This window comes from Elephantulus edwardii, unplaced genomic scaffold (genome assembly GCF_000299155.1).
Source record: "Elephantulus edwardii isolate Elephantulus edwardi_28Jun2011 unplaced genomic scaffold, EleEdw1.0 scaffold00289, whole genome shotgun sequence".
Classification (NCBI taxonomy): domain Eukaryota; kingdom Metazoa; phylum Chordata; class Mammalia; order Macroscelidea; family Macroscelididae; genus Elephantulus; species Elephantulus edwardii.
In genome coordinates this window covers 1,726,466-1,743,546 of record NW_006400039.1, presented here as the reverse complement: position 1 = coordinate 1,743,546, position 17,081 = coordinate 1,726,466, and the positions used below count along the sequence as shown (strand labels likewise).

At 56.6% G+C, this 17,081-nt stretch overlaps 2 protein-coding genes across 2 annotated transcripts; both read right to left on the bottom strand.

Annotated features, from left to right (window-relative positions):
* Positions 1–539: 539 nt before the first annotated feature.
* Positions 540–8,412, bottom strand: CCDC183 (coiled-coil domain containing 183). The gene is made up of 14 exons (XM_006900583.1): positions 8,343–8,412; positions 7,800–7,921; positions 7,101–7,178; positions 6,778–6,945; positions 5,845–5,949; positions 5,497–5,619; positions 3,987–4,112; positions 3,864–3,918; positions 2,494–2,594; positions 1,936–2,096; positions 1,591–1,756; positions 1,396–1,506; positions 1,218–1,314; positions 540–658 (listed from the first exon to the last, which is right to left on the bottom strand). Exons 1-14 carry the CDS (start codon positions 8,410–8,412, stop codon positions 540–542), a joined length of 1,602 nt encoding a protein of 533 aa, XP_006900645.1.
* A 5,270-nt stretch (positions 8,413–13,682) lies between these two features.
* TMEM141 (transmembrane protein 141) lies at positions 13,683–15,601 on the bottom strand. The gene is made up of 5 exons (XM_006900647.1): positions 15,548–15,601; positions 15,282–15,348; positions 14,986–15,069; positions 14,579–14,686; positions 13,683–13,786 (listed from the first exon to the last, which is right to left on the bottom strand). The coding sequence occupies exons 1-5, from the start codon at positions 15,599–15,601 to the stop codon at positions 13,683–13,685; spliced, it is 417 nt and encodes a 138-aa protein (XP_006900709.1).
* Between the last annotated feature and the right edge of the window lie 1,480 nt (positions 15,602–17,081).

Here is a 17,081-nt window from a genome sequence, read left to right as displayed (position 1 = left end):
TCTGGGGCTCAGCGGCGGCGGCTGGGCTCCGGGCCCGTGGCCTCCAGCGCAGCGGCTCACCGCGCGTCAGCGCCGCCATCTTGGCGCCGGCGCGGTAGAGGCGCGAGGACGCGGCCGCTACGGGCGCCCGCGAGGGTCAAGGAGCGCGCATGCGCCGGCTGCTGGGTCGCCGGCCCTGGCCGACTCTCTCTCTCTCCTCTCCCCCGCCCCGCCTCCGTCCTGGGCGAGATGGTCAGGCGGTGGTCGTGGGCGCCGCGGCAGCCCTCCTGTTCACTGCCCCTCAGTCTCCAGTCACCCTGGACACATCTTTAGCCAGATACCGCCTGCCTGGCCTTTCCCTCCAGAGCTCTAGATAACATGTACCGGAAACCCATCTGCCCGCAGAACTCCCTCCACCCCGAACCTCAAGACCTGTATCCCCCGTTGTTCATTTTCTCTGAGATTCGCATCTCACCCCAGCGATCTGTTAGTCGAGGAAATTTTTTTATTGTATAATAAGAAGCTGGCGGAGGGGTGGGGGCGTAGGGGGAGAGAAATGACTACTTCTTTTTCTTCTTGGTCACCTTGAGCCTTCCTTCTATCAGGCGCTGACCCTGCTTCTTGATCTCGGCCCGCGAAGGAACATAACTGTGGTCCATGTCCGCGAACTGGAAGGTTTCTAGAAGGGAGGACGGCAGCGGCAGAAAGCCGGCACCCTGCAGCCCTTCTCGGGCTCTGTCGCCCCGCCAAACCCGCCGGATGCCCTGCGACGCAGGACGATCACCATCACCAGACCCTCTGCCGCTGCAACCTCGGCAAAGGACAGCTCCCACCAGGTCTGTAACACAGGCTATTGCCTCCAGCTCGGCCCCGCCCTCCCGTCCCCAGATGGCCCTGTCCCCAGACAAGACCATGCCCCAAACGGCCACGACTCCGCTCCCAAACCACGCCCACAGCACGGGCTCCGCCCCCACAGTGCAGACCACGCCCACCTGCTCCGCTCGCCCACGAAACCACGCCCACCCTCGTCACTGCTCTGTCCGGTCCTGTGCCCCCTCCACCCCCAACCACGCCCTCCCGGCTCCAAGGCGCCTTACTAGGCCCCACCCCCGAACAAAGCCACGCCCTCCCCGACCAGTACTCCATCTCCCGGTACTCGACTCCGCCCCCGGCCCACCCCTAATCCCGATGAGCCCCGCCCCCAGTGCCTTGTGCCCGCCCCCGGCCCGCCTCCCTACCTATCACGTCCTCCTCCAGATCCTCAAAGCTGATCTTGGTGTTCTGTTTCTCCTTCAGCATGGAGGACTCGAGGGCGTCCGTCACCTTCTTGTTGTCCTGCAGGTGGGCACAGATCCCTCAGCCTAGCAGGAGCAGCGCGTTTCGGGAGGGCTTGGGGCTTACTTCCCTCCAGGCTACCTCCTCAGTGGTGGTCAGCGTTTCTACCCGGTCCACCAGGTACATGAGCTTCTTCTCACAGTAGGCCAGCTTGCCGTACACATCGAGGGAGCTGGAGACCTCAGCTTCATTCTGCATGCAGGCAAGAGGAGAGAGAGACTGGCTGTGCGGGTCTAATGGGGCCGTGGACCGGTGCGGCTCCTCCACGCGAAGCACCTGGTTGGGTGTGGGGATGCTAACGAGGCGGACATAGAGGTTGTCGATGCCCGTCTGGAGGGTCAGCAGCAGCTTCTGGCTCTTGGTCAAGTTGCTGAGCGCCATTTGGTGCCGGTCTTCCTCCTCTTTGAGCATATCCTTTACCTTCTTCTCAATGGACACAAAGCTGTGGAGGATGGCAGGCATGCAGGTGCCACTGTGATCTGGTCAGGTTTGGCGGGTGCTGTGCTACAGGCAAGGGTTCAGGAGCCCCAGTGTGGGCCAGTGGGTCTCTGGCTGGGCCTCCCTCAGTGGGCCCACAGCCGCTGTTCTTGGGTGCCAGTGGGGGTCCCCTCCCCAGGGTACCCGATGGAGCTGGGCATGTGGTGGAATTTGAGCAGTGCCTGCTCTAGCTCCAGCCTCTTCATCAAGCTTTCCAGCTGTTTGCGCCGCCCCTCACAGTCTTCTATCTGAAGCTCCAGGTTCTCCTCTGTGTTCTTCTGGGCCAGGAACCGGCCAGCAATGTCCTATCCCGTCCAGCAAAGAAAGAAGTAGGAATGGGCTGAGGAGGCAAGTCCTCCCCCACCATGGGGGCTGTATCTACTCCAGACTGAGGCTAGCCCCTGCTACAAGAGCAGCTGCCCCCTTGAAGGCAAGGAGTCTGTGCTTAGCCAACCAGGTGCTTCAACTTGGAGCACTGACAAAGCACAAGCGTGGCCAGGGGTCTCAGGGTGACAGTAAATGTGAGGAAGACAGGGTGGGAGGGTGGGAGATGCTGGCACTTTGGGAAGGGGCAGAGTGGGAAGAAGCCCCCAGGAAGCCTCCCCGTTCCTCTGGTGGCCCTGAAATAGATCTCCATTGCCCTGGGCATATCCCGGGTTCCCCAGAGCTGAGCCACTGCCGACACTTTTCTGCGGACCTTACCCAGAGGTGGGAACAGCGCACAGCACTCTTCACGTGTTCCACCATCGTGGTCACGTTCTCCTGGTACTCAATGTCAGTCTTACAGGACTCTCTACGCTTCACTGTGCAGAGCAGAAGGCCAAGGTGGCTGGCATCCTGGGCTTCTCGAAAGAACAGGCCCCTAGGCCTCCACACATGCCCAGTTTTCAAGGAGGCCATCCCAGAACACCAGAGCCTCAGAGCTAGGTGACCTGCTCCCCTAAATTGTATGTGTCCAGGCAGTTAGGCTCTGGTGCCCAGATCTTTGGGAAAACCCTGGTCTAGCTTCTGTTGAAGGAGTTACGTGTGTGAATTAACTGGATTGGAGCAAGTTCGGTAAGGCCCCTAATGTGGGTGGGCCTCCTTCATTGAATCTTAAGGGCAAAACGGGTGATTTCCCCTAGGGGGTGTCCTGCCTCCACACGACAAGTACATATTCTGGCAAAACGTTTTCTTCCAGATTTCTATCAACTGACCTAAGGGCTCAGGACCCAAGACCTGCTTCCTACTCCTTTGTGTTTGAGGCTTGCTAGTGTCCCCTCTTTGGAGAGTAGCACCCACTTCCTAAACAACATGCCTCTGGAAACTCTATGAACTTTGATATATGATGATAGTTATAGAAAGGCTTTAGGTCTTTTGTTGAGGGTCACAATGAGTTATGCTTGACTCAACAGCAATCAACAACAGTAGTGTCCCCACCACACACCCCCAACTCCTCAAAATCAGTCAGTCTCTGGCTGTCACTCACTGTAACTGCCTATCAATTTAGCAATCATGATCTCTCTGTCTTTCTATGTCTATCTCTCTGTCTGTCTGTCTAATCCATCTCTCTGATTTTTCTCTCTCTTGAGAACTCTGGCTAAGACCCTTGTTCCTTGTCCAGCCTTGGGTCAACCTGGCCTTCTTGGATACAGGTCCAGCATATATACTTTCTGAGGACTCACGAGCTGACTAGACCCTGGAGAGCTGGGAACAGCATCTCCACGTGCCTGCGGCTTGGCCCCAGGCCCCAGGCCCATCAGTGTGCCAGCATGCCTAGGGCTCTTACCCTTGGCTGTTTGGGTGCAACCAGGGAGAAGCAAACCGCCACCATTGAATTGATTCTGGCTCCCAGTGTCTCTGCAGGACAGAGGAGACCTTTCCAGTGCTTTCCCAGGCTAGACATCCCAAGGGGGGCAGACTGCCACACGTTTCTCCCACAGAGCAGCTGATGGACTCAAATGCTTTAGCTGCAGTATCATTAAGTCTCCTTGCATGCAGTTGAGGGGCAGGGGCTTATCTGCCGCTCTAGTCTCTGGCCTTCCAGGGACATGGCTGGGCAGCTGGGGGGATGGGCATAGCAGAACTCTTACCTTTCAGGTTCTCCAGGCTCATCAGTTCAGAGGGGAAGTCCAGGTCCCGCCTGCCCTGCTGGGGAGCAGGGGGCTGAGCAGCAGCCCCGCAGGCACGGGGTGGGGTTCAGGGGGAGGCCTTACCCTGCGGTACTTGTCACTCATTTCTTTGGTGTGGATCTTGTCAATCAGCTTCTTCTGCTGGTTGAGTCTGTTCTCCCGTGCCCTCCGCTCCTTGATAAAGGAAGCCTCCACCTGGCTCAGGTTGTTCTGGGGATAGAGGGAAGTAGAGGCAGGCCTGTCTCCAGGTCACCAGTGGAGCAGCACAGCAGCCCCCATCAGGCCTCATCCTTCTAGGTCTGGGACGAGCACTGAGGCTATCAGTCAGCCACCCCTTTCTTCCTGAGATGCTCATGCGAGGACAGCTACTATGGATAGAGGCGGCAATCGCCTCCCATGCAAGTTACAGCTCAGACCCCAACAGAGGGTCAGCTGCCAGTCAGTTCTGACTCTGTGGCAACAAGTTTGAGTTTGAAACTGTATGAAAAGAATGTGGCATTAGTGTTAGGGTTAGGTTTAGAGTTGGGGCTCAGGCCGGGGTCGGGGTTTGGGTCAGAGTTAAGGTTGGGGTTAGGATTGGAGTTGGGGTTAGGTTTAGGGTCACATTCAGGGCCAGGGTTAGGATTAGGGTCGGAGTTGGCGTTAGGGTCAGGGTTAGTCTGCAGGTTGAACAGTGGGTAGGGAAGACCCAAGCATTGTTGTCTTTGACAGTGTTGGCTAGAGGAAGACCTCCCTCAGTGATGGCCACAGAGCAGACAACCTGCCTCGCAGGTGCCACCAAAGTGCTCCTTAGACAGAAGGATGGTGAAACTTCATCTCATACTTTGAATATGTTGTTAGGAAGGGCCAGTCCTTGGCAAAGGACATCATGCTGAGATAGTTAGGTGTTCATCCCAAGAGAAGATTACTCTCAACAAGATGGACTGACTTTGTACTGGTACCAATGGGCTTGAGTATGGCAGAGACGGTGAGGATGGCACCAGACAGGGTAGGATTCTGATACCTGGGTTACTATGTACCCAGGGTTACTATGCATGGAAGTCAACTTGATGGCACCTAATAATAACAATACTCTTGTCTTGAAATCCTCTGCTGAACCCATGAGCAGGGCTGACAGTTCTTTAAACAGTAGGAAGTGTCTTTGTTGTATTAATAAGAGTGGTGTCTTGTGAAAAGACCTTGGTGGATATAGACATAGGTGGGGAGATGGGGTGTGTAGGAGCCACAGACGGACCCTAGAACTAGGAGAAGCAGCACAGAAGTTGCTTACACAGAGTTCAGGTTTGAGTATCAATTCTCTAGAATTTTAAGAAAATAAATTTCTGTCCTTCAAAGCCACTCTTTTGTGGTATTCTTTGTCACAGCAGCTCAAGGACACTACAGGATGGTGTCTGCCTTGGTCACTGCTGTCCCCATGGAGCCCTGTAGGGTGTGATGCAGTGGGTGAGGGACCTCACCGTTCCTGGGTCGACTCAATGGGAACCCTCTCCAGGTCACATGGCTGGTGCCTGGGTAGGAGCTGCACTTCCCCACATTGGGCAGATCGAAGAGGTCCCTGGCTGGAGCCCCCCCGACACTGTGCTCTGTGGCTCACCTTGACCTCGTCTGTGATCATCATGGCATCATGGGTCATGCCCGTCATGTCTGACAGTTCCGAGCAATACTGCAGGACGAGACTCTGCATTTTGTCTAGCTGTGTGGGGTACCTGGCCAGCTCCTACACAGAGAAGGCCAGGTGGTGGGTACAGAGCTGATTCCTCTTGTGGGGACACAGACCCCATACCCCTCTTCCTACAGACCATGAAAGCCTTGGGATGACTACAGTACCCCTGGACAGGACTGGAAGCCTGGGGCCTAAGACACCTACCCACCTCTTGTGACCACCAGTTCCCTGGGGCTCAGGTGCAGGGGAGGGCTGGGAGGCTGGGAGGGAGGGACTCACTTTCTTGAGATAATCCAGTAGGTCCATGTACAGCAGGTGAATGTTTTGGCTCGAGGTGATCTTGGTCATGGTCTTTTCAATGTTGTTTTCCAGCTGGCGGATGGTCTGGGGCGGCCGAGAGCACAGGGACATCGCTTATGGGCTGGCTGCGCACTTGGCCAGGCCCGGGGGACTGGACAATGGGGTGTGTCAAACTTGCCTAGCCCGTCCCCGTGGAGCCCCACTCACCATTGTCCTCTCCCCTCTCTCTGACCCTCCACTGTGGTCCCGCCCTCTGCCACTCGTGGCTCCTTCCTAGAGCTCTATCGTCCAATGGAAGCTCACTCCCCATGGAGCCCTGCCCACCTGAGGGACCAACCATTTCAAGATCCCTGCCCTTATTGGAGCTCTTCTCCACCACAGGGCACATCTGCATCCTGCTGGAGCCCAGCCCAGCCAGGTGACCCCCTGGGGGCCTCTGTCCATCCCTAGGGGTTCCCTCCCCTCCACCAGAACACCACCTCTGAGACCTTCCATGCAGATCTCTCCTACCCATAGTGCCTCGGAAGTAGCCACACCCCTTGCAGAAGGCACTCCCTGTTATCCCCGCCCCTCAATTACTGCCCGCCCCATGAGCACCAACCCCTCGGTTACAGCCCCGTCCACCACAAGCCCTGCCCCGTAATCTCCGCCCTTCAGTCATCGCCCCGCCCACCGCAGAGCCCCGCCCCTCAGTTACCGCCCCCGCCCCACCAAGAGCCCCTCCCTTCAGTTACAACCACGCCCGCCGCAAAAAGCCCCGCCCCCTCAGTTACCGCCCCGCCCCACTGCTATCCCGGCCCCATGAGCCCCCGCCCCTCGGTTACCTCCCCGTCCACTGTGAGCCCCGCCCCTCAATTGCAGCCCAGCCCACCACAATCCCTGCCCCAGTGGCCTCTCGCCAGCCCCTGGCACCTTCTGTAGCCGCTGCTCTTCCTCAGTGGCCTCAGGCTGGTTCTGTAGACTGGTCAGCTCCTGCTGCATGCTCTCCAGCTTCTGCCCGCGCTGCCGCACCAGGTGGATCAGTACATTGTGCACGTTCACGCGGTCGAAGATGTATTTACGCAACTTCTCCAGCACCACCTGGGGCAGGGTGCACATGACCGCGCATGGGTGCGCGAGTGTTGAGGCGGAGAACATTACTGGCGCCTCTGAACGAACATGAGGTTGCGGGTTGCTTGGCACTCCCACAGGTTGGGGCAGGATGGGGTGCGCAGGGCTCTGTCCTGTCCCCTTACCTCCATGGAGCTCCGGCTATGCGCCAGCCTCATGGGTATGTCGGTTCCGCAGCCCTTGGAGATGGCCCATTGGTCATACTGTAGGGAGGTGACAGCTGAGCCGGGGAGGGTCCTCTGCGTTCCCACTTCGACCACCCCAAGGCCTCATGGGACCTCTGCCAGTCCAAGCTCCTGGGACTATAGGAAGCTAACTACTATAGCCCCCTCAGCCCCCCCCCCACTGGTGCACGTGTGCTCGCACGTGTGCCCACACAGGCTCCCATACTGGTGCACATGTGCTCGCACGTGTGCACACACAGGCGCCCATGCTGGTGTATGCGGGTGCAGGCACACACACGCATACTCCATACTGATGTGCATGGAGATACACCACACACACACACACACACACACACGTGCGCGCGTGCGCACACACACACACACACACACACACACACAGAGAAATGGAGAGGAGGCAACGCCACCCCCCTGACCACAGAGCCAGAAGTGGTCTGTTACAGGGGGCTGGGACTGGATTCCTCTGGGCCACCTGCCTAAGGATGCTGTGCCTTCTGGGGGTGGCTGGAGCGTGGGGCACCATTCCATGGTCGCTTTCCCCAAGATGCCCTTGTTCCAGAAAGGAGGTGTGCCCTCCACCTCTGGAGGGGTGTCCTGATTGAGCATGCCCCTCCCCAGCCAGCACGGGGCACAGGGCCACACCTTCTGGGCCACTGCCCACTCCTGGGTCTCACGGCGGATATTGCTACGCAGGAGGGCCATCTTGGCCTTGTTTTGCAGAGTCTTCTCCTTCACAGCCTGGATCTGTAGTGACCGACATTGCTCTGCGGGTAGGGAGAGGGCAGGGTGTGGGGCCAGGACCCGGCTGGGGCTCCAGGTGTGAGGACACTGGGTCAGCTTCCGTCCCTGGGGAAGTGTGTCACCACCCAGTGCGTGGCTGTCTTGGCAGGCCTAGGCAGGCAGGTTCAGGGAGGCATGGTGGGCACCAGCCTTCTCTCTGGAAGTGGGTGGTGGGTTTCCTGTGCCCCACTCCCAAACCTTGGTGCCTAAGGCTCCTGTGCTCATAGACCCACCTGTACCTTTGGCACGCCCCCTTGTACCTTCTGCAAGGCAGGGCCCCTGGGCCCTCCCCGCCCTCTACCCCACCCTGTTCAGGGTAGGCTAGGATAACCCACTGTCCCCTTTTGTCCTGGACCTCACAGCTTTACAACAGAACGCCTGTGTGCCGCCCAGCTGCTGGCCTACCCTGGAGCTTCGTGATGGTCCTAAGCTCCTGCATCTGCCCCTCCACATCCCTGTCGTTGTACACCTTCATGGTGGCCCTCTGCACACTCGCCCCCGGCTCCACCCTCGGCCTCGGCTCCACACTCGCCCTCAGCTCCACCCTCGCCCTCCACTCCACTCCTTGGAGGGTCCCTGTCCCAGGACTCCCTAGCCCATTGTGACATGTGTGGGATTCTCCAGCCCAGAGAACTGGAAGCCAGGCCTGCCCTGCCCCCGCCCACCCATCCGTGGCCCCTCGTGGTCATGCCTGAGGTCACACTGAGGGCCCTGAGTCTGAACAGCAGCTTGACACCACTGTGACTTGGTGCAATGTCCTCATCCTACCTGTTGTAAATCCTCTCCTCCAGGAAAGGGAAGAGGCAGGCTTAGGGCCAGCAGTGATGAGGTCGCCTTTCCCCAGGCCATGATCCAGATGTGATTGGCCATTCAGGGAATGGATGTAACCCCTAACCAGGACATAGCCACCTCTGACATACTGGGGTTTCCCCAGGGGTGTGATGGGCAAGGCCTTTAGTCTCCTGGGAAGCCGAAAGGGAAGGGGGAACGGGGGTGGTGGTGGGGTGATGGGGGGATGGGACTAAGAATGGAGCATGGATGACCCAGGAGCTGGATGGCTCCCTCCTACAGAGAAGGCCCAGACTGAAGAAGGTCTCAGAAATGCTGGGCCCACAGGTGCTAAAGGAAGCAGAGTCTTTCTCTCTGACCAAGGCTTTGTCTAGACACCTTCCCAGGAAGCTGGCCGTGACCTTGGGCTTCTAGCTTTCTAAGCTGTGAGGGGATACATTTCTGATTAGCACAGCCACACCCTTGTGGTATCTGTTACCAGCACTAGAGAACTGGTGGTGCAGGGGCTGCTGAGAAAAACATTCGGGTCTCAGCAGAGTAAACAGGAGGCAGGCGAGCAGTCCCCTTTCACTGACATCACAGCCTGGGACACTCAGTGTAGCTCGGTGTTGGAATGAGTGGGCAGATGAATCATACGGCAGAGAACTGGAAGCTTAACAGACAGCTGTGTCCACGTCACGACACCTTCCATCTGTGCTGATACAGCACTGCACCGACATCAGCACCCCATCCCCCTCATGACTCCAGGCCAGCCCCCCTCAACTCCTAAACCCGCTTCCACTGTCACTGACTTGGAGGATTACCACTGAACCCTCAAAATCACACTCAGAGGCTCTGGGTGATCTCTTATGACACCCTTCCTGTCCTGACTTCCACCAAGTGCTAGGAGTCGGCCTTGTTCCCTGGACCTTGGCTTGGGTGGCACTAACTCTAGGAGGGTGGACCCCTCCATCCTGTGCACCCCAGTCCCAAGCCTCCTGGGACTCTTGGGGGTACATGTGAGATATGGCTACTGTCCCCACTCCGGCTGCCCGAGGTGTGTGGTTGCCATTGCCTCACTTCTGAGTTAGGGTTAGTCCGCACACACAATCGCACAATCGCCAGCACTTCTGGCAACTCTCAGAGTTTAAAGTGGCAGTTTGTTCTGCAACAATGTAAACGTGGTCTCAGCACACAGAGAGGAGGCAGAGGCTCAGTGCACGTTGCCCGTGAAGGAGGCCGGTCAGGGAGTAGGCAAGGCTGTGGTCAAGGACATCATGGGTTACAGTGTGCCGGAGTTGCCATGAGTGGGCCCCACTTCTAGCGCTGTCTCTCTAGTTGAACTGCTCTAGAGAACCGGCCCAAGGAAGAGCCCTCCACGCTTCCTGTGCCGTTTCTGGACTCCTGGGACTGCTCCAACCCCAAGCTCACACTTTCTGCACTGAGTCGGCCGAGCTGGGTCAGGTTCGCCAGGCTGTGAAGCTTGGCGGGAGAGAGGCCTGCAGACAGAAAACCTCCAGGTTCACGCTCTGCGAGCTGATGGTGTGAAGGACTTAATGCTGGGCGTGGCCAGCTTGCCCCCTGCTCCACAGTCTTCTGGGCCCCGATGCCATCCAGCTGAGGTCATTGGGCACTGCTCTCAATACCCACTCTTCCCTGGACAGGAGTCCCGAGTGACCGTCGGCGTCTTTGTTCTCTGGAACTACTAGGCTGCTCCAAGACCTTGGCCTTGGTGAACAGGAACGCATCACTTGCTCTTTAGGACACTAGAAGTCTGAACTCGGGGTGCGGGCTTTTCTGTGTGTTTCCTGGTTCTGGGGTGACCTCCGTGCGGCCTGGGCTGGCATCTATCTCCTCCACCTCTGCTTCCTTGTTCGTTGTTCATTCAGTCTGCTCTTTTCACATCTCAGGAGGCTGCAGGCACATCCCCCACCAATAGACTCCCCCAGGTGGTATTCACACCACAGGTCTGCCCACTTCTCCCAGCTCCTGGATAAAACCGACCTGCAGGATATCTGGGGAGTTTATGAATAATGTAGCAGGCTGTCAGCCGAAAGGCTAGCAGTTCAACTCCAGCACCGCTCTGGAGAGGAAGATGAACAGCCTCTGAACCCAGTGGAGGATCACTGAGAACTCACTTGACGGCAGGGTTTACAGCATCTCTGCGGCAGTCATCTTCATGACAAATGTCCTCACCACTAGACCAACGGGCAACGTGATGACATGTGGAGGAAAGACTGAAATTGCCAATGAATTAATCTTACTTTGATCCACAATCAACACCCTCAATAAGTCAGGAGATCAGGAGATGTGGTGCATTGGGCAAGCCTGCTGTCAGGACCTCTCCAAATGACTGAGGAGCGGTGGTGTGTGTCTGAGAACTAAGATGCCCTGATTAAGGCCATGGTCTTTTCAGTCACTTGCTATACATCTGAGAGCTGGACAATGAGTAAAGATGACAGAAGAAAAACCAATGTCTTGAGTTGTGGTGCTGGAGAAGAGTACTGAGTATTCTCGGACTGCTGAAAGAACAAATAGATATGTCTTGGGAAAAGTGCATCCAGGATGCTCCTTGGAAGCAAAGATGGTAAAGCTTTGTCCCACATACAACGGGCATGTTGGTAGAATAGGCTAGCCTTGGAGAGGGACATGCTGCGTGGGAAGGTGGAGCGTCTCTGACGGGCAGAGACCCTCAGTGACACCGACCGGCACAGTGACTGCAGCCATGGGCTCTGGTGTGTCTGAGATGAGGAGGATGGCACAGGACAGGACAGAGTTCAGATTGTGGCTCCCAGGGTCGCTGTGAGTCGTACTTGACTTGCTGACGCCTGACAAGCAGCAGCATCCTGGATGGGGGCCCTGGTGGCGCAGGGCATTACATGCTAGGCCACTAACCAAACAACTGCTGGCTGGGATTCACCAGCTGTTTCACAGGATGAAGGTGGGCAGTCGCCCCACTAAAGATTCGCAGCATCAGAAACTCCATGGAGGGTTGCCCCGAGTCTGAATCGAGCCAGTTTTGATCTTTCGGGAAGCAGTCTGCTGCATCCTCCTTTGGAGAAGCAGCTGGTTTGAACTAGCTCCTTTCCAGTCAGCAGCTGGGCGCTCTGCCGCTGCGCCACTTGTGAGCCTCCCTCCACAGGCACAGGGGCCAGGGTCACCTGGGCATTTCTGGGAGGACAGCTCAACCCCACAGGTGCACAGAGCTCCTGAGGCTGGGCTGTCTGAGGCTCCTTTGTATCACAGTGACATGTGACTCCACATCAATGCAGCGCCAGCAGGAGTGGGAGGAGCAACCACCCAGTTCCTCTGGCTTTCTCCATCCTCGTGGCCAGGATGCAGATGAGATGACTGGAGCTGCAGCAACCATCTTGGACCATGTGGTGCCTCTGGGAACAGAGGTCATTACGTGGGTTTTCACATGAAGGAAAACGAAACTGCAGCTTGTTTAAGCCACCAATAAGCTTAGGGTCCATGGACCCTCATGCTGCATTCCCTGGTGCCTAGTGCAGCCACATAGGTGCTGTCCAGATGTTCAGTCTGTGTGGCCTCATGGCGAGTCCATGTACATACAATAAGACTGTGGCCAGACCAGCACCTTTCCAGTCACTGCTGTTTGCATCTTGTCCCCTTCTCTCACTGAAGGTCTCTCTCTGTGGTCTTCTACCTTACAAAGCATAGTGAGCTCATCCAGGGACTGGCCACTCCTGATTACAGGGCCACAGTATGTGAGATGAGGCCTCAGTATGTAGCTTCCAAAGGGCAGCCTGGACCTCCCCAAGGCCGACTGGCTCACTTGACAGTCCATGGTGTGCTTTTGAGGGACAGATGGGCTGCAGCGGGGCTGGGTGCCTGTAGCGTGACTTGGTCTCTCTCCAGGACATTGGGCTTGCCAAAGTTTCATACAGCCTCCACTCATCCTCGCCATGACAGCTCTTGGGCTTTGCTTCCACATGGAGAGTTCCAGAAGCCTGGCCCTGGCCCTTTGTGGTAAGGGTTTATCATTCAAAATGGCTTCCCTACATCACTTGTAAGCAAAATCTTACTGAAAACTATCAAAAAAAGGACTGGAATGGTACATTGACAAGAGAACTACCAAAAAATACAAGCTGGGTTTAGAAGAGGCTGTGACACTAGGGTTCAGTGTGGTCTCTGAGCTACTGCATCAGTTTCAGGACCCAATAATGCAGTAAGATTGGTGTTAGGATGAGTAGAAAGAGGTGCAGGAGCGTGCAAGACATGTCTGACCTAAATGGGTGGTTTTGTGTTGTTGATGTTGACAGGGTCAGTTCCCCTTTGTAAGGTTACTAAAGATTAAATATGGTTGTTCCCAAACAGCCCTTGCTCTTTTTACACCCTTCTGTTGGCATCACTATGTGGTGTACAAACTTATGCACCTGGTTATTAGGCAGAGTTTGGCAGCTGGAACCCACCTACAGAAGCCACAGCCACTGCAGAACCTTACACACGTGGGCCCACTAGGACCACACACGAACTGGTATTTGGCTTCTCTCTGTCCTTCACTTGCCCCTCCCCTGGAAAAAAAAGCTTCAATTTGATTGGTGAGTTTGGAATGATAAGCAGGTGCGTTAGCCAAGGCACTCCCCTTTTCTCACCAGCCCCATATTCTGCTCCCATCCTCCATGCTACTGTACAGACACAGACTCCCTCAGAGGGTCCTCAGTGGCCCAACAGGGCTACCTGGGCATGCAAGCCCAAACCAGACTGAGTCCATCCCAACTCAGAAGGGGCCTGTAGGGCAGAGCGGCACTGTCCACAGAGCACTAACAGCTGTGGTCTCTATGGAAGGAGGGACCGGGGGTTTGAACTGCAGACCTCACCAAGGCTCCTCCTGGAGCAGGCAGGCACGTCCAGCTCTGGAAAGCAGTGCCAGGGCCTTCCATGCCCACCTCCCTCCAACAGAAGCTGGTGCTGAAATGGAGGTTCTCCCCCTACTCTTCCGACTCCTCTGCTGGTTCAGAACTCAGGTGGGAAAATGGAGCAGCTTTTATTGGCCGCCTCAGCATCAGGAGTCCACTCTGGCAGGGATGCAGGGGCCAGAAGGGGTGCCACTAGGAGTCCTGCAGCCCCAGAGGCGTCAGGGAGCACAGTTTTTGAGTCTCTTTCCCTGGGAGGGTGGAGGGACAGTGCAGGAGGGCAAGACCCTCTATGAGGTGGATTGATTCGGTGACTGGGGTAATCGGGATGGGTGTGTCGGAGGCAGTGCGATTGGCACAGGACAGAGCAGGGTTTAGGGCTGTTGTACATAGGGTCGCTATGAGTCCCAAGTGACTGGAGGGCACATAACAACAACTCCCTGCCCAGGGCCCGCCCACCTGGGCAGGGAGGGGCTTGAGCCACAGCAGGGTGCACAGGTGTGCTGTGGACACTGGGTGATACTGCAGGCTGTGCTGGATCCTCTGGACCTCCTGACTCCTCCGGGTCACTCTTAGTCATGCTGATCTGTAGAGGAAAGGGGGGCAGCAAGGACCACGCAGACCCCAAGGTTGCTGGGGTCCCTGTGTCGATTTTACTGTGGCAAAACCTAATGCCCACAAGTCAGGGGGTGTTCACACAGGGCCCCCAGCTGTTTCTTTTGGGGTGTCCACAATGCTGTGTGGCCCCCATACTCCTCACACTCCACCCTCTGCTCTATCCCAGAGCCGCGCCCACTTCCTTGATCCCACTCCTAGGAAACAGGGTACAGAGAGGGTCGCCCTGTCTAGCCTACAGCTTGGTGCTCCTGGGCTCAGCTGCTTAAACCCTGGGTACCAAGGCTGCAGGAGCTTCTCTTCGTTTGGCTTCCCTGTCCCTGTCCCCAGAGTCCTCTCATCTTACCCCTGCCCTCTCACCTGCCCCCTCAGCTGTCTTACCTGTGCCTGAATCTGGAGGGAGTTGCCCTGTCTCCAGAAAGAGCCAGAGATTGCTGCATTTCTGGGTTTCTACTCGTGTCACTCCATAGCTGGCCAGTGAGCCCGTGACTAGGAAGAAGGTGGGAGCAAATAGAGACAAGTGGGAGCACGTGAAGGCAGTTTGGGGCAGGAGGGAAGGGTGAGTGGGTTCAGGTGAGGCAGTAAGGGGCTCGTGGGGAAGGTGGGGCAGCAGTCCGATAGGGGCCTCAGCGTGGCCCAGTCTACTTTTGCAGATGGTGTTGAGGGGGCTCAAGCATCAAGCCTGGGGACCCAGACTGAAGACAGGGTTGCCCCAACCACAGCCCTCGCCCCTGAGGGGAATCCTTCCCCCAGGAGCCAGAGGCACATCAGCACTGCGGGGTACCTACCCACCGCCACCAGCAGGGTCCACTGCAGCGGGTAGGGGCACTTTCTGTGGACAAGCATCTGCAGGCCGAAGGCTGCGCCGGTCCCTACGAGAGTAAGTGGCCATCAGTCAGGAGCACACGGCGCCAGGGGACGGGGTGAGTGGGAGGGAGGGGGTGAGGTAGGGTGGGCTGGGGTGGAGCCTAAGAGCTGGGGACACACTGTCTGGACCACCTGGGTCTGCACTGCGAGCAGGTGTCTTGGCGCCCCCTCCTGGGAAGTAGGGAGGAAGCAAGAGAGACACCTGATCCCTGCGTACCTGTGACAAAGGTGAGAATGCCCTTCAGGAAGGCGTTCGACTGGCACGCAGCATACTCCCTGAGTCCCTGGTGGCGAAGGGGTTGAGGCTCAGATCCTGAGCTTCATGCACCTGTCTCTCCTTTGGGCATCGTGTGACCATGGGGTAGGGAAGCGTCCAGAGTGACAACGAGGGGGCTTGGACACCTTCCCCCTCCCCTATGCCCGACCCCACAGTAAGATCAGCTTGTGAGGTCCGAGGTCCAGAGATCAGGTTGTGTCTCTCACCGGGTGCTTGGCGGCGACAGAATCGTCTACCCTGGACAGGCCTAGAGTCACCATGGTTGGTGTCAAGCGGGGAGCCGGTGGACCTGGGGAGGGCGGGACAAAGAGGGCGGAGCCAAGCCAGGTGGGAGCGCATGTGCAGAGCGAGGTCGTCCGCGCGTAGAAGGAAGCCGGAATCTGGGCCTGGGCGGAGCCTGGGCGGAGCCTGGGCTAGGGCTTCAAAGAGTAGTCAGAGAAGGGAGGGTGAGGCGGGACCTGGGCGGGGCCTGGGGGCCCTGTCTGCGCGGGGATTGGCGAAGGAGGGAGGGGCGGGCGAACAAGAGGCGGAGCCTGTTCTTACCACCCCGCCGGCAGGGGCGGGACCTAGCTGGGTTGGGCGGGGCTTAGTGGGCCAGGCCTGCGCAATGCTGTGCAGAGGCGTGGCTGGGCCTAGTCGCGGGGGCGGGGTAGACCAAGGGGAGGGTAACGCCACGGGGGTGGGGCTTATAGGACGAGGGGCGGGGCCTGATGAGCTTTGCAGAACTAGGCCGTAGGATCTGGTGGGCGGAGCCAGGCCAGCGCAGGTGAGGTGTGCGTGAGCCGACGGGTGCTCGCACTCCTTCCCAGACCAAATCCTTGGCTGTGGTGTCAGTTCTGATTCACAGCGATCCTTCAAGCAGCTGGTGGGTTTGAACTGCTGACTTTATTTAGCAGTATAACACGAAGTACATCTCGACACTAGAAGAGATTCAACCTGGATTCGTGACAGAGATATAGTTGTCAGCGTCGGATGGGTCTTGACTGAAGGCAGAGAATACTCGTGCAGGATGCTTACCTGTGCTTTATTAATTATACAAAGACATATGCCTGTCGTAACCTTTAGAGGAACATGGAATGTGCTCAGGTAAACAGTGCACACAGACCTCGAGGCAATTGTTCAAACGGAAGTGGTTACTTCACGGTTCACAGGAAAGATATGTGTCAGAGTAGTGTCTTTTTATCAGATTTAGTCTATATGCTAGCAAAGCATCATAAAACGACTATATGAAGAAGAACTTGGCATCAGAACTGAAGGAGAAATTATTGGTCTGTGATAAACATATGACACAGCCTTTTTTGTTAAAAGTGAAGACAATTTGAAGCACTTATTGAAGAAGACCACAGCCTTCACTACGTATTACACCTCTACATAAAACAAAACCTCACAGCTGGACCGAGAGCATCATCATAATAAGTTGAGAAAATATTGAAGTTGTCAATGTCTTAATTTTACTGGGATCCATTACCAATGGCCCTGAAAGGAGCGCTCGTGAAATCAGATGACGGTGTGATTGGGCAAATCTGCTGCCAATCACCTCCATGAAGTGCTAAAGAGCAAGGATGTATTTTGAGAACTAAGGTGCAGTTGCACAAAGGCTAGGTCTTTTCAATCACCTCATTGGCTAGGAAAGCTTGACAGTGAATCAAGACGGCTGAGGAAAAATGGATCACCTTGAATTATGGTGCTGGAGAAGAATATTGAATGTACACCCCAGAATTCCAGAAGGTAAAAGCTTCT